The following is a 23,642-nucleotide window of genomic DNA, read 5'->3' as shown; positions in this document are numbered from 1 at the left end:
TTTAACAGGAAAGAATGAGTACTCAATTGCATTGGACTGTATTGGAGAAGGGCTGGGGAACTGGGTGAGAGACACTGTTAAATTTAAAATCGTTTCCTCAGACCTACAGTTTTCCGATCGCCTGCACCGCGTTTCGTCTATACATCACAGTGTCAGGAGAAGGATTTTCAGCCCTTCATTCAGCAAGAATCCTTTAGGACGAGATCTCCCGCGCCGGCTTCCAAACACCTCCACCCCCAATCTCCGCCCCTTCTCCCATCGCGCACAGCTTGTGAGCTTCAAACTACAACTCCCATAAAGCCTCGAGAGACCACAGATCACCGGAAGTCAGGAAGGCTGCCTTCGGCGCGGGGAAAAGCAAGTAGGATATCCTAATCCTTCGGCTGTATCCTGCTTGCCTCTACTGTGGTCACCTTTGGGTTAGTAGAAGCTGCAGCAAGTTAGTCGTCTCAGTGTCCCCTCTAGGGGCGGCGACCAGTTCCCTGGGCTCTTTGGTCCCCGCGCTGCCCTGACGGGCCCTGCTGGGTCCTGTGGCGCAGCCTCGCGCTGGGTAGGTGGGCGCAGGCGCGGGAGCCAAGGACGCGTTTGCTGGGGCTCCCGGGACAGGGCGGAGGCGCAGGCGGTCCCGAGGTTGGTAGAGTTCCCTGCCCAAGCTGAGTTGGGGAGAAAGAAGTGGTACTCAGGGTGTGATTTCACCTGCAAAGAAGGAATCTCACAGTAGTGTCAAGAAAGTAAAATATCTCAATGCATTTTACCGTTTTCAGAGGCCGTGCACGGGTGGCGCTTAATCTGTTTTGAGAGCCCGGGGACTGGATGGAATTCGTTAAATGATCGAATTCCAATATGTCAGTGACACAGCGATATTTGAGGTCCTGTCCTGCCCCACTTGATCTATCTGAGCATGCGCAAGTCATGGGCCCCGGGTTACCGTCAGTAAAAGTGGATGTTGGTTTGTTAAAAATCTATGTCCCTTTAAATTTAATATTCTTTTAAATGATTTCTCGGAATAGTCCATGAGCTTCTTGGAAAACAAGGGCAGCACTTTATTCTGCCTTCAAATCCTTACCTTCTATATAACCTGTCAATGAGACTTAAAATGGTAAATCAAACAGTACAATTGGGTGTTAGACTTTATGCGTTTCTCTGGAATGAATAATGGTACTATCTCTAGATGGCTTTTCTGCTGAGAAAGCTAGAGGGAAAAGTGTGCATTTTCCACTTCCTATCTCCAGAGAATAACATATGCATAAGCTTTGCCCTGGGGGTAGTGAATGATGCTGCAGTTTTGAAGGACAATTTTGCAGTCACCTGGTGTGCCCTGTGAGAATGTGAGGGAGTGCTGGTGTCCTCGGAACCTGAGACAGTGAAATATTATTCAAAGTACACCTAGCTGAAAAAAACTGTATAATATGCGTTTATGGAAAATAAACTTGAGAGAAAGGCAATTTGGAAGGGAGCTCGATACAGGAATTGTACAGCAGTGCTTCAAAGTCAAGTCCTGAAAAGTTATAGCTTTTGTTATGCATAAAAACATAGCGAATACTTTAATTACTCTAAATACTTTAATTTCTAAAAATTATTTAGAAATTTCAATATGAAAGGAATAGCGAAGTAAATTCTAGAATAAATAAAAAATTATTCTCGTAGATACTTCTACTAGAGTATCATTTCTAAACAGATTTTCACTATTAGGTTTTATCCAAATGTTTTTATGACTGTGAGCAGTTTTAACCTATTTATAAGTAGCAGAAAGACACAAACAGGAAAGGTGAACAGCTCCAAAATAAAAAAAAATAATCTTTACTCCTTGTTTTCCCTAAATTTTGTTTATACTATTCCTACTACACAATTCATCAGCCAGATTGCCCTTTCAGAACCCAGGAGACAGCAGCTATCAAAAACTATGAGCTATAATCTTTGTCTTTTTAGCTAAAAAATCTTACTGCTTAGAATGATAGAAATGTAGTTAGAATCTCAAATCTTTTCTTAATGGCATTTCATAGAAAAAAAACCTACCTTAAAAAAATACTTTGAGAAGTTCACAGACAGTTGAAACATAAACCATTTTCAACCCTCCCCCCCAAAAAAAAGAAAAAAAAAGAGCTCAGTTGATGCTCTGCCATCTGCAATCCATGATTAGGCAATATTTAAGAAGTATGGGACAATTATCTCAGTTTTTTTCCCCCACTGAAACAAAAGAGTAACAAAGCAGATAAAATTAATGATTTTTAAAAGCTGCTATGATTCAAGGACAACAAAGTGACCAACAGAACTCTCCAATAAAGAACCAAAAATACATGGTCATTTGATTTTTGACATATTTGTGTCAGTGCAGTGGGACAAACATGTTAATTTCAAGAATAATGCTGAGTCAATGGATTATGCATTGGAGTAAAAAAGTATCTTGACACCCCTACCTCACACCATGAACAAAAATAGATCCTAGATGGATTACAGAATTAATTGTGCAAGGTCAAACAATAAACTGTTTTCATGTAAAACTTAGAAAATCTCTGCTTTACTTCCATCTGTTTTCATGCTCTCCCCCTCATGTCTCTACCCCATAATGAAGTCCCCTGTGGTCTACCTTAAATACCTCCTTGTTATACAATATGTTACCTGGTTTCCCCTCCCAAGGATATGGCCCCCTCATCTGTACTATCAAAGTTTTTTATACATTATTTTGTGTAACTCTGGTGGACATATAAATTACATTGTATTTATAATTTTAAACTGATAACATTCTGAAATGTATACTATATAATGATTGCCTTTTGAAGAATGTATTGCCTTGGAAGCCCTTGCTATTATTCTAGCAATATCATTCATTGATAAAAGTTATAAATAAGCTTTTTTCCCTTATTTTTCTTCTTTTAAGTAAGAAATGTCTTCTGTAAAAAGAAGTCCAAAGCAAGAAATAGTTACACAGTTTCACTGTTCAGCTGCTGAAGGAGATATTGCCAAGTTAACAGGAATACTCAGTCATTCTCCATCTCTTCTCAATGAAACTTCTGAAAATGGCTGGACAGCTTTAATGTATGCGGCAAGGAATGGGCACCCAGAGATTGTCCAATTTCTGCTTGAGAAAGGGTAAACATTTTAGGCTGTACCACCTGAAAGGGTTTGTGGTTTAATTTCTTTGTTACATATTTACTTTTAAATTTTGCTTATTTCCATATTTATATTGTTGAACTAGTAGATAACTCATTGGCTAATTTACGTAAAAATGTAGCATAATTTTTCTAACTTAAAACATTGTAACCTTTTTCTTTTTTTTTATTTGAGACGGAGTTTCGCTCTTGTTACCCAGGCTGGAGTGCAATGGCGCAATCTCGGCTCACCGCAACCTCTGCCTCCTGGGTTCAGGCAATTCTCCTGCCTCAGCCTCCTGCGTAGCTGGGATTACAGGCACGCGCCACCATGCCCAGCTAACTTTTTGTATTTTCAGTAGAGACGGGGTTTCACTATGTTGACCAGGATAGTCTCGATGTCTTGACCTCGTGATCCACCCGCCTCGGCCTCCCAAAGTGCTGGGATTACAGGCGTGAGCCATCGCGCCCGGCCATTGTAACCTTTTTCATTCAGAAATTATTACTTTATAGCAAAGCAATTTTATGAGGAGTCTAATATTTTTCTCCCAAATAGAAAATGCAAGTCTCACTATGATTACCAAGGACTTCTTGTAGAATTTTGGTATCTCTTTATAGTGCATAAAGCATAATGCTTTTTTTATTTTTTAAGTAATTATCTAGAAATTATAAATCTCTACTATCTCTTTTTGTCATTTATGATTATAGTTCTTTTAACCTTCCCAATAGTAAACTATGGAACAGAAGAAAACAAAATCTATGTAATCATGAAAAAGAAGAACTATTGTGCAACTGGAAATATTTTATTGAAATAAAAGGAGAAAGTGTTTACTTCATATTTTACTTTTTCTCCCCAATTTTTTATCTATAGGTGTGACAGATCACTTGTCAATAAATCAAGGCAGACTGCACTGGATATTGCTGTATTTTGGGGTTATAAGCATATAGCTGACTTACTAACTCCTGCCAAAGGTGGGAAGAAGCCTTGGTTCCTAACGAATGAAGTGGAAGAATGTGAAAATTATTTTAGCAAAACACTACTGGACCGGAAAAGTGAAAAGAGAAATAATTCTGACTGGCTACTCGCTAAAGAAAGCCATCCAGCCACAGTTTTTATTCTTTTCTCAGATTTAAATCCCTTGGTCACTCTAGGTGGCAATAAAGAAAGTTTCCAACAACCAGAAGTCAGGCTTTGTCAGCTGAACTACACAGATATAAAGGATTATTTGGCCCAGTCTGAGAAGATCACCTTGATTTTCCTTGGAGTAGAACTTGAAATGAAAGAAAAGCTACTTAATTTTGCTGGTGAAGTCCCAAGAGAGGAGGAAGATGGGTTGGTTGCCTGGTTTGCTCTAGGTATAGATCCTATTGCTGCTGAAGAATTCAAACAAAGACATGAAAATTGTTATTTTCTTCATCCTCCAATGCCAGCTCTTCTGCAATTGAAAGAAAAAGAAGCTGGTAAGAAATGAGCACTGCTTATTTTCATTGGTAAAATCTGGTTTTTAGAATTGAGTTGGAGTTGTATTTGCTGTTTCCAGGGGCACACTTTCTCCAGTAAGCAGTGAAATTAGACTGTCTTCATCAGAAACCTCCTACTAAAGTTCTTACCCTGTGGGACTACTCTCCTGGGCAGTTAGTAGTTCTAATCGTCCCAGGCTGATTTCCTGGAATTGACCCTGGTGCATAATGATCTCATTTGATTTTCAGTGAATAATTCTTGAGCTCCTGCTACACAGCAAACATGATGGCAAAGACCTTCGCTGTTTTGTTTTGTTTTCTGTTGCTGGGGCTTTTTATGCCATGGTAAAAAAGTAGGGTTTGATTCTAAAGGCCATTTAAATGTAACCTAACCTTCGTTTAAAATATTTAAAAAAACAAAACAAAACAAAAACGCACACTGGCTGTGTCATAGAGCATAAAGTGTACACATGCAGGTAATTAAGTGTGAACGTTGGGAGTCTTGTTAAGATAGAATTGAGTATTACAACAGCCCAAGTAAGAGACTGCAATGGCTTGAGTTAGAATGGAGGCAGTAGAGATGGAGATGAAGGGAGAATTTGAGATATTCTTGAGGTAGAATGGATAGAGCTTGATTTGTAGATTAAAACCCTTTTAAGTGAGAGATTATGGTAATATGGCATGAATTAAGATACTGATAGTAGAAATGGAGGAAAGAGGATATGTGCAAGATAAATATTGGAGATAGAATCAATGGTCTTTGCTGTTGGATTGGCTATGGGATATATACTAATATGAAGGAAAAGATTAGGAATGACTGCTAAACTAGAGACTTTAATAATTTGATAGATAGTGATACCATTTCTTGATAATATAGGATGATGGGTAGAGCAAGGAAAGCAGGACAGATTTGGAGTAAATAAAATAAGAGTTTCCTTTTGGGCATACTAAATTTTAGAAATGAATCAGGAGCTGTCTGACCTGGAGATAGCCATATAGGAGTCATCAACAAAAAGATACTTAAATCCCAAAAAACTACTGAGATTACTTGGAGAGTTGAGAGCAAGCAAGAAATACTCTCAGAATCAGATCTGAATCCCCCTAAATTTAAAGGTAAGCTACAACCAGGAGAGCCATCAAAGGAGTTGGAAACAGTGTGGCCATGAGGTAGGAAGAAACCAAGAGGCTGTCCTCAGGGAAACCAAGCGAGCACAGTATTTCCAGGAGGGAGTGGTCAAATGTATTGAATACTGTTATGAACTTGAGTAAGATGAAAGCAAATTTTTTTTAAGAATCTTTGTCTTTGACGAATTTGATAAGAGAAATGTCAGTGAAGTGAAAGGAACAGAAGCCAGATTATGGTAGATTGATGAGTTAATGGGAAGTTAGGAAGAGTTCGCTTATCAGTGACCACTTTCCCTTAGGTGATGTAGGTCCTTCCAGAGACTGTTTAAATGTCTCCTCCTCAAAGTCTGATGTGATATGTTTTATTCATACCTGTGGAAAATCATCAAACTTTTTAAAGAAAATTTCTTTTCTTTAGACCTATATATATCATTTCAAGATCAAAAAGATCTGATAAATGAGGTAATTGCTTGCTTTTTTTTCCTTGTAGGAAAACTGAGACCCTTTAACTTACTTGCTCTGAGCTTACACAGTTACTTAACTTTTCTGTGACTCAGTTTACTCCTCTAGAAAATGATAATAGTAGTACCTATCTTCTTTAGGATTGCTCTAAACATTAAATAATCTATATAAAATTCCTGGCATGATGCTTGGCACATTATAAGTACTCAATAAATATTAAGTTTTCTTATTGTGATGATTCTGAAATAATGTAAATACCGTAATGTAAATTACATATTATGTATGTTATATGTATGAATGATATATGTTATATATCATATGAGAGTTATATTTTATTCATACTGAAGTTAAATCTAATTTTTGTCATCCAGGAAATTAAATCTTTTACTTTAAAAGAAAAATACACATTATAAAAATAGAAATACTAAAACCCCTGATCACACAGCTATTCTGATGGTAGCTTGAGAAAATTTACTTATACATTGATTTTAATTTGTCACAGAATTAAACTTTTTGTGTGTGTTTTTTTAAAAGGGGTTGTAGCTCAAGCAAGATCTGTTCTTGCCTGGCACAGTCGATATAAGTTTTGCCCAACCTGTGGAAGTGGAACTAAAATTGAAGAAGGTGGCTATAAGAGAGTATGTTTAAAAGAAGACTGTCCTAGTCTGAATGGTGTTCATAATACATCCTACCCACGAGTTGGTAAGCCCCTTATTTTCTATCTCAGCCACCTGGATCTTGGGGAATAAGATATTCTAGAAAGAGAAATTTGTGAGGAGCTTAAGAGTTTACCTTTTTAAGAAAAACATATTTAACCATTAAGAATGTTAAGTGTTAAAAGTGTTATATATTTTCATGGTTTTCAAGTTAAAATCATGGTACATCAATAGCCATTTCTTAACGTGGGGTTACTCACTATGAATTTATGTGTTATGATACATGATTTCAGAAGCCAACCAGTTTGGCTCCACTTAGTGGAGAAAAAGCCCCAAGAATTTATTACCTGTTTGAGGCATTACCAAAGCAGTACAGCCTGTCCCTAGCTTTTCATTACAGTTAATGTCTACCTGTACCCTCTCTTCTAATTGCTGTTTTGAGTCTGCTGTAGATTTGGAAATCTGATAACCCAGACCTTTAAAACTGTATGAAAAAAAAAAAAATAGATAGGCTCAGCAACACCTGAGGAGGCCTCTGAGGAGAAAAATACATGGCTTAGTGACATCTGTTTTTGTTGCTCAAGAGCCTTTTACATTTAATTCCTAGTTCTTAGTCATGATGTAGTGAGAAGAATTTGCTGAATTAGTAACTTCTAGAGAGATGAACTGTTATTTAAATTTTATTTAATGACTTAAATCTAACCATAGAACCACATTTGCTTTTAAAAACATTTTGTTAAGGATTAGGAAGAGGGAAATTAACTATTTAATGTGGTAAAATTTGAGTTTTCCTTATTTCCATGTATTACCTACTCAAATTTTTTTTCATTAAAAAGGAGTGATACACCTAACATCCATAAGTACAGAATAAATGTTGCTATTAGGATTAGGGTAAGAAGGACAAAAAATGGTCTTCCTCTAGCTTACTGACACTATTCTATACAATTTCTGAGATATTCTGTTACCAGCTACTTAGGGCAGAAAGAAGTAATCTCTTATAACCAGACAAGAGTTCTGTCCCTATAGGAGATACATCTTTATATTATCCTATCAGACAGTGTTTGCACAATGAGTCTTAATTCTTTTTTCCTGCCATTCATATATCTGATTGTTTTTAACAGATCCAGTAGTAATCATGCAAGTTATTCATCCAGATGGGACCAAATGTCTTTTAGGCAGGCAGAAAAGATTTCCCCCAGGCATGTTTACTTGCCTTGCTGGATTTATTGAGCCTGGTAAGCCTTTTCTTAATTTTTATTTAACTTATAATTTCAAAATACAAAGTTTAGGTAACATTTGAGAAATCTCTCATAAATTATCATGTTATAAAACTGGATTACTTTAAAGTCTTTTAAACATGATACAAGTTTAATATAATTTAAACATGTTATAATTCTCATGTTTTACATGAGAATTGTATAAATTACTTAGTCAAGTAATTTGGTCTGTTTTATTAAAAATGCAGTATTTGCTCTTTGGTATGTCGCTCTTGACCCAGATATCTAGGTTCCACCTCATTTCCTTCTGTACTAGACTCAACTGTCACCTTTCAAAGAAGCCTTACTTGATTGCCCCAGATACATTAGTGAGCCCCAGTGCCCTGCATTCACAGTCCCTATCATCCTGCCTGACTTTTTCCTATGGCACTCATCACCTAATATACTATGTGCATATGTATTTATTAATTTATTATCTGCTGTTTCAAGAATATAAGTTTTATAAGGGTAGGGACTTAATTTTATCCACTGCTGTATTCCAAACCCTCATAGCACAAGCCTATAGCACATGTAAGGTCAATAAATATTTATGGAGTGAATGAATATATCTAATTAATAAATGTTTTATCTCAATTTCAATTTCCAATATTAATTTGCATTGCTAGATAATAATTGTAAACATACGGTATCAGGCCGTGTTCTGGAGGAGGATCATATATATAAAACGGTATCAGGCTGTGTTTAATATATATAATATGTTCCTCCTACAGCCTTATAAAATACACAATTACAGTGATTTTGCTGATGGGGCACTAAGGCATAGGGACTAAATAACTTGCTCAACATCAAACAACTAAGTGATAGGGAAGGGATTTAAACCTGGGCATGTTGGCTTCTGAGTCCTTGCTCCAAATCATTATGCTGTCTTTAGTAGTTCTAGGTCATTGTCTTAACTGCTGGGTAGTAATCCATTTATGAATATTCCACTATTTATGTATTCTGCTCATTGGACATTTAGTTTATTTTAAAGTTCTTATTATTACAAACAGCACTGCAATTAATATTTTTATACTTCTCTTTGTGCATACTTGGCAAGAGCTATCTAGGTTATATACATACCACCAGCTCATGTGATATGAGCATCTTAACCTTTTCTAGATATTGTGAAGTTGTCTCTGAAGTGTTTCTGCCAGTTTACACTCTCTCTAGCAGAACATGAAATGTTCCATTATGCCACATCTTCATCAAGTTAGGATTTTCAGACTTTCAAATTTGTCATTCCGAGGGGTGAATGAAATCGTATCTTGTTTCGTTTTCATTTTCCTGCTGATGAACATCTTTTTTCAAATGTGTATTAGGCATTGTTTTATTTTCTCTGAATTTTAGATGCTTATCTTTTACCTAGTTTTGTTTTCATTGTTTATCCTTTTTTATTGATTTTAAGAGTTCTTAAATATGTAGTATATGCTACTCTTTTGTTATGCTTTTGCATATATTCTAATCTGTAATTCTCTTTTTACTATATGTGTTCTTTTGATTATTATAAGTTATAAATTTTTGTGTAGGAAACTTATCAATCTATTTGAAATAGAAAGCTGTATTTTATATTTTGCTAAATACAGCAATATTCAGCAAAATGTTTCCAAACTTCCAGATAAATTTTACTTAGAAAAGATTTCCCCTATTCTAATTCTTAATTCCAACAAATTAGAAATATAAAGTATATGTATAGGCATCACTTTATTTTATCATAGCAGAGTCAGCAGTCATCTAGAGGAAAACAATTCCTTAGAAAAAATATGAGGTTTCATCTTATGTGGTTTTTAATCTTTTAATGACCTGAAGAGTTACGTGCAATAATTGTTTGACAATATAATAGGAGAGTTTCAAACTTTTAGTATGAAAGAGCTATTTGTAAAAATTATTTAATTTATAACTATTTAGTGGACAATATATAAACGAGATAAGATATAAAGTGTTTGCATTGTGTTTAACCAATATTGGGTATTGGATATTTGTAGGTGCTGTAATTATTATTTTTAAAATATAACTGACAAATTTGGTCCTTTAAAAAATGAAAAGTTTATTGTTGGTATTTTGATGTTATGTATGAGGTCATGTACTTTAAAAAATTAGGTTTTCTTCAATTCCAGTCTAGTTTTAAGATTCTACTTTCTGATTATTTGAATTGGGATTCTGTCCAAAGTGATTTCCAGATGTTTGAACCATTCAGGACACAAAGTGTCCAGGGCATGTTCATCAGCAACTTGTTCTTTTGCTCCATTTCATTAGGAGAGACAATAGAAGATGCTGTTAGGAGAGAAGTAGAAGAAGAAAGTGGAGTCAAAGTTGGCCATGTTCAGTATGTCTCTTGTCAGCCATGGCCGATGCCTTCCTCCTTAATGATTGGTTGTTTAGCTCTGGCAGTGTCTACAGAAATTAAAGTTGACAAGAATGAAATAGAGGATGCCCGCTGGTTCACGAGAGAACAGGTAAAGTTCAATTTAATTTCCTTCTTCTATTGATTGTTCCCTGACTGTACTGGTTTGGGCACAGAGCAAAGATGCATATTTTCAGCAAGTTGAATGAATGGCTTTGGCCCTCTCACTACATGTATTACACTATAATTAGTAATTCCAAACAGGAGGAGTATGTTTCACTAATGTAATCTGTGTTAAGTTATTCTGTGAGATTTTTGTAGTAGAGATGACTCTGTACCGTTTTGAATTTCAGATTCCATTCCTTCACATCAATAATAATACCTATCAGTGGGCTTAGATAAACATTAATTCATAGCTGAGAAACAGGAACATTATTCTCATTTTATATTTTAGTTTATAACATTAAAACAAGTAACTCAAAAAACAGTAAGAATGCTTAAAATTTTCAAAAAGTTTTTATTCATTTTAAAATGTACTTAAGGACAAGAATGACATAACTATATAATAAACATGCACTTAAATTAACTTTTTAAAACACCATTCCTAAATAATATACTGAAAGATAAATTACTCATCTGAACTGAAATTCTGACTTTGCCTACCTAAAATTAATTTTATTCTATGCTTAACCCTTTTAGGGTTAAAATTGCTTACCAATTTTATAAAAAAGAATCTGTTCCAAAAGTTGGCTTTGCTTAAAAACTAAGTGTGGAGCATACATTTTACTTTTTCATGACATCATTTTCATAAGGGAATGTGTCTTTCCAGAACATTTAAAAAATGGAATCACTAACTCAGTGAAGCAATTAAAAATGCTGTTCTAAATTTTGCATATTGAGGCAGGGCATGGTGGCTCATACCTGTAATTGCAGAACCTGGGGAGGCCACGGCAGGAAGCTTGCTTGAGCCTAGGAGTTTGAGACTAGCTTGTGCAACATAGGGAGACCCTGTGTCTACAAATAGTTTTTAAAAAGTTAGCCAGGTGTGGTGGTGTACACCTATGATACTAGTTACTTGGGAGGCTGAGGCAGGAGGATCGCCTGAGCCCCAGAGGTCAAAGCTTCAGTGAGCCATGACTGCACCACTGCACTCCATTCTGGGTGGCAGACTGCAAGACTTTGTTCCCCACCTCACCCCCAAAAAAAAAAACAACTCTACATGTAAATATGGATGTTGTCACTTTCTCCTGTTGTCATTCACTCTAAAAGTCATCACATTTTAATTGAATTATGTAAGCATAAGAATAGTATTTAAATATGACAGCTTTGAAATCCTAATGTATTCTATTATGGTGTGTTTTAGGTCCTGGATGTTCTGACCAAAGGGAAGCAGCAGGCATTCTTTGTGCCACCAAGTCGAGCTATTGCACATCAATTAATCAAACATTGGATTAGAATAAATCCCAATCTCTAAATCTAAGAACTCAACTTTGAGTATTATTTAATTTCTAATAACACTCATTCCTCAAGTGATATTAGAGATTATTCAGTACTGTTTCGAGTGTCACAACACAGAATATCATGTTGGGTTTTGGAAATATTTTCAAAGTGTTCTTTCTGTCTTAATCACAGAATTCATATTTTTACAAATTACAATATTGCCTCGGATTTTGTTAAATCTAGGTCAGCCTTCTCTGAACTTTTTTCTTGGTTGTCTTTCACAGTCCTCACAAAACTGTTTTTCTAATAAGAGACATCACGTTGGAAAGAAGTATGTTCTGGAGATGTGCATAAATTTTAGTGCCTCTTTTAAGCATTAAAATGATGAGAAACAAAGTTCCTGATTTGAGAAATGAAACAAGATAAATAATTTTAATGAATTTTTAGCTTGTATTAGCTTATATTAATTTTTTAGTCCTTTTGTTACCTTTAAGTTATCAATATCTGGTTTTTGCTCATCTCCCCATTGTAGTCCCACAAGCTCTTTCCTTGGGGTTCCATTTTCTAGCAGTGAAGGTGTTATAGTGTTGCCACTTGTCTAATTTGACCAGTCTTAAGAATTTTCTAATTAATAATTAACTCTACTAGTGATTTCAATACCATATCCTCATGAAGGAGAAAAGCATACTATTGTATCTGGGACCTCTCTTTTAAACCTAAAATTAATTAATACATCTTATATGCTGCTTAAACCTGAAGCTGTTACTAAGACAAATCAAGATTCTCTGCTTTTACACTGAAATTAAACTTGAAAGGAATTCTCCTCAAAGATCAGATATTAAATAAGTCAGTCCCAGGCAGATTTATGTATTTAATTTAAAACATTGGCTTTATTTCATTTTATGATGAGCAATGTATATGCGTTAGCAAAAATTGTATAATCATTATCAATATTTATTATGCTCAAATATATCTGGGCTTTGACCTTATTTCAACACTTTCTAAGAAACCTTGATAAAATAAGTATATTTTAGAGCTGAATCAGTAAGATTCTGGATAAAGCAAAACATAGTAGTTCACAATTTTGTAACATAGAAACTCATATTTTATAAGGCTATTTTGAAATTCATTTAAAAAGTATTATAGTTTATGAACATAAAAATTTGTATAATTTGGCTCTTTACTAATGTATGTTGAAACTGGAAGAGACCTTAAGGATAATATATGAAATTCACTTTCCTTGTTTTATAGATAAGGAAAAGGAAATTGTGAAAGGTGAATTTAACTAATTAGTGAAAGTTATATAACTAATTAATTACGACAGTCTGTGCTATATAATGCAGAGGACAATTCTCCTTGTAATGGGAACTAGAAGCTATGACTAAAAATATATATAGACAAAATTAAAAGAATAAGAATAAATTTAACTTACCAAATATTAATTAAAATTTTAGATACTTAACATTTATTTAACTTAAATGAAAGATTACTTTGTCAGATAAAACTTTATTTTACAAATGAACAGTGATTTTCTGAGGAGTTGATGAAGCTTATTGGTATCAAGAATTTAAACCAAATTAAAACTGACACAGAACATTTAGATACATAATAAATCCAAGCTACATAAGTATATAGAAATTAATGTACCTTGATTATTATGAAATAGTGTGTCTTGAGGTTGTTTTATTTCAAATGTACTTTTAATACTTACAGATTCTAAGATTACATTGTAAAATTCCAGGTTTTCATAATGTTAAGATAGGAGAGTAGAATAGAAAGTGTCAACAATATGGTTATACATTTTGTTTTAGATATTTAATCCTTGGGGGAAAATCAGCATCTATGTAAATTATTGTTTTAATAACAATTCTTACATTGCCAGCCTCTGAGAGGTGAAAAGCTATGTAAATAGAAGGAATGGCCATTTCAAAAGAATAGTAGACCTGCTAGTGCCATGAATGTATTCTACTGGAAATGAATGTGATAATACATTAAATTTTTAAAAATCTATTTTGTTTTGCCTGTGTGTTTAACATGTTTTGATAAATATCTTTTGAAAAGTGAGAAAAGCCCAATTTCAGTTGTTAACCCATTTAGAATGATGTGTATGAAAAATGTAAAAGCCTTTTTAAAAGTGTCTGTGTTTGGGAGACTTAAAATTTTGATTTGAATCTTAAAATATAGTTTGAGGTCACATGCAAACATACATACATACATACATACATATATAAAGTCAATAATATTTGCTCTTCAGGTTTAAAGCAATATATCTAGTATTTTTATTACTTGCCTAATACTGCCATTTGTTGGATTCTGAAATTTTCACATGTTGAAAATTTCACATATTTTATTTAGTTGGAAAATAAGAAATTCTTTTAAAGACTCAGGGATTTGGTTGAAGACGAAAAGAACAGAACAAAGGGAGAGACCATGAGATGGAAGGAGGAAGTATAAGTGAGTTCGTTAATAAGCCAAATAAACTAAATTAAATCCCATATAACAACAATAGATAGCTGGTCCTAGAACTGTATCACTAACATAGGTACAGCAAAATATTAGGTGAAGATGTTCTATAAAACAAATCTATTACTTAGAGTAAAATTTTCATAATGCAAATTTTATTAGGGCTGAGACCCAGTTATTAGGTTCTGACAGAGAGAGAGAGAGAGAGAGAGAAAGAGAGAGAGAGTGTGTGTGTGTGAGAGAGAGAGAGAGAGATGGTTGGTGGGTATTGAGTGAAATTTGTGTATTTGTTAATTAAATTAAAAGGGGCTGTATCTCTATTAGAAAAAAAAAATGTGTAGGACAAAGTAAATCCAATGTGCAACATTAGGAGTTTCTGTCTTCAAATGTATAAGATCTAGATCCTGAGGCAAAGCAACAGTTAACTGCCAAGAGATTGGAAAAGGTAAGAGAGTTTGATGTTCTGTGTAGACGGGGGAGGGTGCTCGATAAGTGGGGACATGCTTGGGTGCTTTGACCCCACAGGAGCAGATGAGAGGCTGTATTTTGGGGCAAAGGTAATAACATTGCCAAGTACCTGCGTTTTCAAACTGAGTCCTTCATTAGAGGAATTACTTGTGAAACTACACTAAATACTAAGAAATATTTTTTCCTATTCTATACCCTACCATCCTTCCAGGACAAACAGGATAGAATCCAAAAGAATTTCTGAAAGAGGGAGTGCAGTTTACTATATATGATACATTTTCAAATAATTCCATTGATTTGCCCAAAACTAGAAATGATCAAAAGGAAGGTCATTTAAATAATAAGGATGGCATAGGGAAAATGGGTGATCAGCAGCCTGAATTCTTGTTTAAGAAAGAAAATGAATTTTCAACTATAGGACGAATATTTGGACCTGTTAATTGGGCTAAAAGGCAAATTATTTATTCTATTTTTACTGAAGGATATCCATATATAGTTAACATTCATTGGTGGAAGTGAGTGACACTTTTAACTTTTCTTTATTCCTTCAAGATTACTCTTTTATTTTATTTTATTTTGCTGAGTAGTCAAAGCCGTAGAACCAGGCAACAGATTTTTCTCCTTTTTGCAACTCCCGGTGTAGTGATACTCTCCAGAATAGTGGGGCTGCTGTGAGATTTTAAACAGATTTTAGTTGAGGGGGATGTGGAAACTTTCTTCTAATGGAAACATTTTTCTAACTAGAAGTCTGATAAGAGACAGACAAACTACAGCATAAAGAATAAAATACCCCGGCTGTCCATTCCTGGGCTCAGGGGAACTATACCAGACAAACTCTTTGCCTCACCTGTAGAGGATTAAGAACATTCTTCTAACCACTTAACTTGTGAGGAGGTTTTACTTTCAGTAATGTGGAAGTTCCACCCAGCAGTAGAAATTGAGACTGTTACTCTTGTTTATTTTAGAACAGAGTAAGTGGACAAGTGATCTAGTCTGAAGTTTATTTTTGTTTACCTTTTATCCTGCCCATTTCGCTCTAGCCTGAAATTGTCTGTTGGAGCAGTGTGATGTTTCAAAAATCTCAGTAGAGTACTTTATAAATATTTATTACTGCTCTCAGGTAGCAGTGAGCCGAAGACATCTCTATCAGTGGGGGTAAAAATGATTTAAAATGCCATTTATCCAACAGCTTTACTGCTAAGTGTTATTTTGCTTTTTTGTTAGATTTACTTGTGTTTATGGAACAAATCTGAATAGTACCAAGCAGTTTAAAGAATTTGGAACTCCAAAGAAAGGATGCTCAAGGATGTGTGCAAATTCAAACCTCAGGTGCTTTGTTGGTCCCAACCATCGTCTCCCCTCTATCTCATATGGAGGGCTTCCGTTGGAGTGTATCTACGAGTGGGAAGCCACTGGGAACTCTGTGTGTTCTGGGATAACAGGAGAAAATATTCATGTATCTGTGTGGACCTCAAAGTTTTCATGGCTGTAGAAATGTCTAATAATTATTATTGCCAAAAAACACCATTTTTTTTCTACAAATCATTAGGCTTGCCATACCAATTTTTTTTTTTAGTTCCCAGCCACTTCCTACATCCTCATGAAAAATGAACACATTTTTCATTCTATTATAATGGTAAATTTATCATATAAATAACTTTGTTTTATACAATAAAAACAATATATACATTCTCCTTGTTCACTATATCTAACATCAGTACTAATAAATTGTAATTTTTCTGCAAATTTAGACTTCCGGACTTTATAAAAGTTATTTTTTACCTGTTGTTTACATTTCTAAGATTTACAGATCTCTATTTACAACAAGCTTTTAAGGAAGCATAACTGTTTAGTTTATTCTCATAATAGTAATTTTTACACATGACTTTATATATAGAAGGTTGACAATTATTTTATCCTTAACCCCATAAAATGAATATTAGTAGTAGTATCCCCATTTTACACTTGACTAAAATGGGGTAACTTCTCAAAGTCATGTTGTTAATAAACAGGAGAGCCAAAGCTTAAGCCCAAATATTTCATTCCAGATCCTTTCCTTTCTTACCAGAGCTATCTTAAAGATGTTTCTTAATAACTCTGTATTGACAAAAGCACTTCCAGTCTCAGTTTCCTTCTTTAGTCTCCTAAATTTTGGTTATTTTTCAGGTTGAATCTTCTACTCTTGCTACTCTCCACATTTCTGCAGTCATTCACTAGTTATTTGGATCTCAAATTTCTCTCTCCAATTGTCTAACACACCTGCTTGGATGACCCAGAGCCTCCCAAAGACTGCATGTCTAAAATTAAATTATCTTTTTTCCTAAGCATGTTCCTGTTTCTGTATTCCTGTGTTATTGTCCAATATGGAAGTTTGGGCACTGTTTTAATTTGTCTGCTTTATCCTCTACCCCACTCCACTCCTTAGCCAAATAATCTCTAAATCCTATCATTTTATTTCTTAATAATTCATGAATCTCGGTATCTCTCTCTCTTTCCCTTTACCTCTTCTGTACCTTTACTGCCACCATCCTACTTCAGAGGATTCATCTGGTTTCTGCATCAGCCTCCTACACTGGGATCCCTACTTTCCAGTTTCACTGCCAATCTATTCTTCACACTGCAGCCAAGGAGATCTTACTAAGGAACAATCTCAACTAGTCTTTGCCTTACTTAAAACACTTCAAAACAATGCCCCTCACTGTCCTTGGACAAAGGGAAAGTCTAATTTCCTTAGCATAGCAATTTACCTTTTCGACTTCAAGTCTCATCATTTTCCTTTCCTTCAACCCCTTATTTATACCATCATTTATGTTCTTGCAGAGCCATAGACAAGCTTTCTAAATTTTTGTTATGCATTAATAACATTCATTAAAGACCACCTGAATAATTATGGCCAATTCCATATGTTACTAGTATATGTAGAAATAATTTTTCATTTATTTATGATTCTAAACTGTACTTCTAAATTTTCATTTATGTATTTCATGGGATTTTAAAAATTCTAAATCAGGAACTATAATACTTACCCAGTTTTACTAATGAGCACACTGAATCTGAGAAGTCAAGTCACTTTCCCAAGGTCAAGGTCGGATATAGAAACTGACTAAAATGTAAGTCTTCTGAATCAAAGTCTATTACCTCTACCATACTATATGCCATACTGCTTCTGCCCCTGTCTACTACACGAAGGTAAATGAATTACCTAATACTTAACCCAACCCATGTAAATAGCTGAACTAGATCATTTAAGTTTTTGGTTTTGTTTGGCTTGCTTCCATTTCATCTGCACCATGTGAACATCGTATGTGTGTTTAATAAATATCCCTATCAAAATTCTGAAGCTACAAAAGTATACAGTGCATCATTGTTTACTAAAAGTATATTTGAATATGAACAGACTGTTAGGGATGGTTAAGACAGATAATAATAGACTGATAAAAGGATGGGTGATCATTCCTGATGCTGTGTAAGATTAAATATGCTTATCAGATTTTGGATTTAGAGAACCCAGAAAAATCCACAGGAGAACAAGGAAACGTACTCAAATCTTCAATTTCTTGCTTTTCGAAAATACATATTGCATTTTATCCATGTCTCCTTCAGAGCTGAACAATTTATGAAGGCTTTACCCAGGTGAGGTGATTACACATGCTTTTTTCTTCCTTTTGGAATGCCATATTCTCTATTTTAATCCTTGCAGTTCTAAATTAGTTCCTTGGCAAAGGATAATAGCAAAGGGAATATATTTGAATGTTATATATGAATACAATTTAATAACATTTCTTTCCAGTCACAAAACATCCAACAGCTGTTTGTAACTTACTTTGTTACCCAATTGAGAGGATGGATACATCCAAAGAAAGTTCTAAATAATCAATGTGTTTAGGCCTCTTTTATTTATTCTAAGAAAGACATCATGTGCACATTTGAATAAGCACTATCCATATCCTAATTTGGTTATTTCAAGTAAAGTGTGCATTTGGAAAGCAAGGAAAATGCAACTGACAAGTTAGGCTTCTAAACATAATTGAAATTCATTCTGAATGCAGGAAGGGTCAGTTTCATTTCAAAGCAGTAGACCTTGCTTTGAATTCTTATATTCTGCTTTGTTTCCATTGCAGGATTAGATTTACTAATCATCAAAATGATTTTCTCATCTTATTAAGTTAGTAGAATTTTTTTCATTAATTTTATACTTAATTTTGCTTAAATGTTTATATTAAATTGTTTTGAAATATATTAATTACCTAAAACATTGTGATCTGATTTCATGAAAGCATTAAGGACATTAAATTTTTTTCTATTACAATTGCAATTACTCTGTGATTTAGAAAACTTTCGTAGGCAAAATATTCTGGCCAATATCTTTTTGTAAATAATCCCAAATCAAACTGCAAAATAGCCTATTTACAATCTTGCTGTTGCTAATCTTTACATTTGGTTATTTCAAATAAATTGTGCATTTGGAAAGCAAGATTTTTTTAAATGACAACTTGTTCTTACTATGATTTTTATGGAAATTTAAACTTACTATGAAAGACTGCTTTCATCATTAAGAATTCAGCCAGCTCTTCTTACCTTCCCCATGCTTGCTCATAATTTGAATATTAGATTTTTTAAAATCACCTTTTCCTCTCGAAGAATTTAAATTTTAGCTCATTTATGTAATGTCAGATTGAAATAATGTTTAATAAGTATTCCTAAATTATATATTTGGAAAGTAAATTGAAAAATAAACCTTTATTGTCTGTTTGTTTTAAGATAGTCCCTTAGTTGCTAGCAATTGACCTTTTAATTATATGTAAAGTCATTTAACTTGTTAAAGAAATCTGTACTAAACATGTGATGAAATTACAATTAGAATGCTTATAAGATAGTCTTGGTATTTTCTCTCCAGGGGAAAATAAAAATCATCCAACGAGCAAGTTTTCAAAAATATCTTTAAAATGATACCAGGAATTTCACTGTGTTGTTTCAGATCTTCAACTCTTACCAGATGTTATGACCCTTTCATAGACTGGTCCCTGATTATTATTACAAAAAATAGAATAGAAATTCTGAATGTTATCTGATTTGTGAAGATGTACACACATTAACCAAAATTCACTGATAAATTATTCTTATCCCATGAGACTGTCCAGACCTCAGTGAATTTGAGATGGAATGGAACTGTTAGCACTGATTATCTGCCCAATTTAAAACCAATCATAAAGTGATTAAATTAACCTGACAGATTAATTCTAAGCATAATTTCACATTCCCTCATCATTGGCCAGACTGCAGTTTACACACTTTTTTTATGACAATGGGCAAAAATACAGCACAGTCAGTAGCTTAAGCTATATAAAAGGAAGGTCACCATTAAATGGTAAGCATAGAACATTTAAAAATAAATGCCTTTTTATTGCTTTCAAAAATGTGCATTTGTTTGGATTAATCTACAAAAATGTATTTATGTAAGTGAAAAAGTAAGGGTAGAAAATGTTTTAAGATAGTTATAAGATTGGAGATTTCTCCTCTAAATCTTTTGATTAAAGCCTCTTTGAAGCCCTTGTATCTTGTTTGCATTAATATTCATATCAAATTATTTTTTCAGAAGTAACACAGTAATTTCAAAATAATTCAAGCTACCTTGAATTCTGAACAAGTAATGAGATTTAGCATTGTCCGAAGTACCCTAAACATTGCTAACAGTAATTGGCTCTTAATAGCAGATGATGATAACATTGCCACTAAAATGTTTTAAAGGTCATATTTATTATTTTCTTCTGAATGACCCGAAGAAGTAGAATTAACCTATAGCCATTTCTTAGGCTACCATGAGCAAAGCACAATTTTGCTTAGGAATAAGAAATATTTTGAGTGTTTATGTTCAATATTTACTCAAGATTTTTGTTACTCTTTAGAATTTAGCAGGGTGGTTATACATCAGTTTTTCTTGATTCTAGACTGAAAAGGAATGAAGACGTTAAGGGGTTCTGCTTTCAGACTCTCTGGTGTCAGCAGAATTGAAGAGCTCTGCCCCTGGGGAACATCAACACAACTTTATTGAAAGAGTTACAGGGATTTCATGTTTTAGAGGAATTACACTCAGAGGTTTCTGTTTGAAGGTATATTCAAATGCTACTTCAAACTGAGGTTTAAGGTTGAATGTTTCAAAATTAAGATGATGTCATTTAAACCCAGCAAGAGTTGACAATTCAGCAATTATTAAGTCTTCAGAGAAGCATAGCTCTTGTGTGACATGGTTATTGGAGTAGTGTGGCTCCACTTCGATAAGCAAAAAAAGAGACAGCATTCCTCTTTAGAAAACTCAAAGGCATTATTCATTTAATTAATAGGTATGGAAAGTCTTGAGCCAAAAAAAAAGTAGTCCCTGAGACGTATTCAGTTAGCCTTTGTGCCTATTCTCTTGCTTTTACAAGGCATCCAATCATATATTTAAGTACATGTATGCACTTTATTTTTTCTTTTTTCATCTTAATGAAAATACACCTTTATAGCAAACTTTTTATTATTTAAAATACATGTGTTAAAATGAAGTTATCAATTCTTACTGTGGACTATAATTAGTCAAAGAGGAATAATGTAAAATGTCAGATAGGACTGAGTTAATTTTGGAAATGGGTTTCTCTAGATAGATTCTGAAACTCCCTGTGCTGGTCAAGGTCAGCGTAGGGGAAAACCGTAATTACAGATTTCTCAGAACTACCAATTCAAAAAATATATAGAGTAGCTAGGGTTCTAATTGTAATTGGATAGGGTGATTTCTCTTCATACAGTGATATTTAATTCATGCATCATTCTGCACGTGGGATTAACTAAACTTCCAGTCTAATAGTCATTCTAAAAAAGCCAGAGAGGAAATGAAGCAAGCAAAATACAGTTCTTCAGGGATTTCTAGTCTAACAATGTCATTATGATAGCACATGGAGTATGACTGTATCTTTAAAATCTTCTAAAGCCAGGGATACATACCATTGCTGGAATGCCCAATAGTTTGGAGTGGTGCAAGATGAGATATTTCCTTTTCATTATTTGTTTTTGTTTTAATATGTGTTAGACATAACCCAGGATTTCACATATATTATCTAACATGAAGCTAAAGTAAAAAAATTAATGAATAAAAAACTATTACAATAAAAGCACAGCTATTTTATGGAAGTTGTAAAATGTGTGAAGGTAGTACGCAAATGACTGAAGTTGGGAAACAAAGTGGCAGTCATTCATCCGACAAATATTTATTGAATACTATGTTCCCTCCACACATATGGAATAGGAACATATCAAAGAGTAAGACAGACAAGGTCTTAGCCCTTGTGGATCCTACATTTTGGCCCATACCTCTAGAGGTTCCACAGAAGACTGGAAAAACCTGAGGCTGTATACACTGAGGTGTTTTGTGTATGTTTGCTGGACCCAGTGATAAATTTCCTCTGAAGCACAAGTGACTCAAGTCAAGTTAACTGTGGAGCAGCCAGGGATCTGGTTCAATCCCAGGATAAAGAATATGCTCTACAGATGCTGTAGCACTAAGGAAATGAGCTGCTGGATCCTTCATCATAAACAGGAAGATCAAACTCCAAATACCTCATTAATCCTGCCAAGTGCCCTCCTTCCAAACACTTTCACTACACTATAATTCTCCATGTCCTTGCCAATTGTTTCAGTTCTTACAGACAGTTAAACCCAAACTATAGGAACCCTTTGCCTCTGAGAAGCTGAATGTGAACACAGGAGAGCAAGCAATCAAAAAGACATGATTGTCTACTTACTCCAGCAGCCCTGGCCTGGTAACCTGGCTTGCTAGATTTTTATCACAAGTCCCAGTTAGTACAAGATGAAAGAAGGATGTTGGTAAGCTAACACATAAGATTGATTTAGAACATAATTTGGGTAAAGCCTCTTCACACTGGGCTGAGAAAAAAATGAAAAGCAATCTATCACTGGTTTTTCTTCCTGGGATCTTTTTGATACAGAAGGAAAGAATCTTAAGCCAAAACAATAAAACAAAAAATTCAAGCCTTAGTGTGGGCAATTGAGAGAAAAGAAAAATGAGGTAGAATAAAGTGAAACAATTCATAGAAAGTTTCCTCAGTGCCACCCTAGTCTAAAATCTTAAGGCTTTCAAAGATTTTTTGAATGAAGTTCCATTCTACCTATTCAGTTGGATCTGCTTCAGTGGGATTTCTAAACAAAATCACTTGGTATGTGTATAAGGGGATGGAAGAGTGGGTGCTGATTAAAATTACATACACCTGGATCACCAATCGGATGCCAAATCTCTAAAGTGAGGTTCAAAATCTACATCTTTAGCTATTTGCTCAGTGATTCTTAACCCACTCTCAAATTTGAGAATTCCTGTGCTAACCTATAAACTCCTTGAAATTTACATTATACTTACATTTTTACATCAAGTTCAGCTCAGAACTTTAAGTCCATAGGGCAGAGTGCCAAATTCAAAGGCCATCTCTAAGTACACTGGATTTTTCCCAGTTTAAATTTAACTTTATAATTCCAAAATAAAGTGAAAGAGGAAAGGGGCCATTCATGAAGCACGTCAGGAAGAGTCTCTACATTTAAGAGTAAAGCAATGAATATCTTTCAAAAATCTTAAGTAAGAAAATTACTCACTTTCAGAATCTTATCATGGTGGAGATAGAAAGTGAAGCAGCATCTCAGGACCATGTTTCTTGGGCAATTTGCTACATCTCTCCCACTTTTCTTCAGTAATAAATGAGGGAGTTGGATAGATGATCTCACACATATCCACAGTCAAACAAAGAACAGACACTTTAGAACTGTTAAGAGATTTTCTGGTATTACTGACTGTATCACACATAGATACTAAGCTCATTTTTCTTTTCATTTACTAATATGG

The 23,642-nt window shown here is 34.3% G+C and overlaps 1 protein-coding gene across 3 annotated transcripts; it reads left to right on the top strand.

The window, feature by feature from the left end:
- The first annotated feature begins 317 nt into the window (after positions 1 to 317).
- On the top strand, positions 318 to 13,840 carry NUDT12 (nudix hydrolase 12). Of its 3 annotated transcripts, none has more exons than XM_012459680.3 (7): positions 318 to 419; positions 2,879 to 3,090; positions 3,961 to 4,550; positions 6,672 to 6,839; positions 7,915 to 8,028; positions 10,303 to 10,502; positions 11,754 to 13,840. In XM_012459680.3, exons 2-7 carry the CDS (start codon positions 2,885 to 2,887, stop codon positions 11,862 to 11,864), a joined length of 1,389 nt encoding a protein of 462 aa, XP_012315103.2. In that variant the 5' UTR covers positions 318 to 419; positions 2,879 to 2,884; the 3' UTR covers positions 11,865 to 13,840. The 3 variants fall into 3 exon arrangements, with proteins under 3 accessions (XP_012315103.2, XP_012315109.2, XP_012315118.2); XM_012459686.3 differs by having other exon boundaries at positions 325 to 361; XM_012459695.3 differs by lacking the exon at positions 318 to 419 and adding an exon at positions 448 to 550.
- The last annotated feature ends 9,802 nt before the right edge of the window (positions 13,841 to 23,642 follow it).

This window comes from Aotus nancymaae, unplaced genomic scaffold, assembly GCF_030222135.1.
Source record: "Aotus nancymaae isolate 86718 unplaced genomic scaffold, 86718_ANA_hifiasm-v0.15.2.pri h1tg000014l, whole genome shotgun sequence".
NCBI lineage: Eukaryota > Metazoa > Chordata > Mammalia > Primates > Aotidae > Aotus > Aotus nancymaae.
This window is presented reverse-complemented; position numbering and strand designations above follow the sequence as displayed.

Coding starts and splice junctions, on each gene's coding strand:
- NUDT12 (XM_012459680.3), top strand. CDS start 2,885: ATGTCTTCTGTAAAAAGAAGTCCAAAGCAAGAAATAGTTACACAGTTT. Junction 4,551..6,671: donor ATTGAAAGAAAAAGAAGCTG/GTAAGAAATGAG, acceptor TTTTTTTAAAAG/GGGTTGTAGCTCAAGCAAGA. Junction 6,840..7,914: donor TACATCCTACCCACGAGTTG/GTAAGCCCCTTA, acceptor TGTTTTTAACAG/ATCCAGTAGTAATCATGCAA.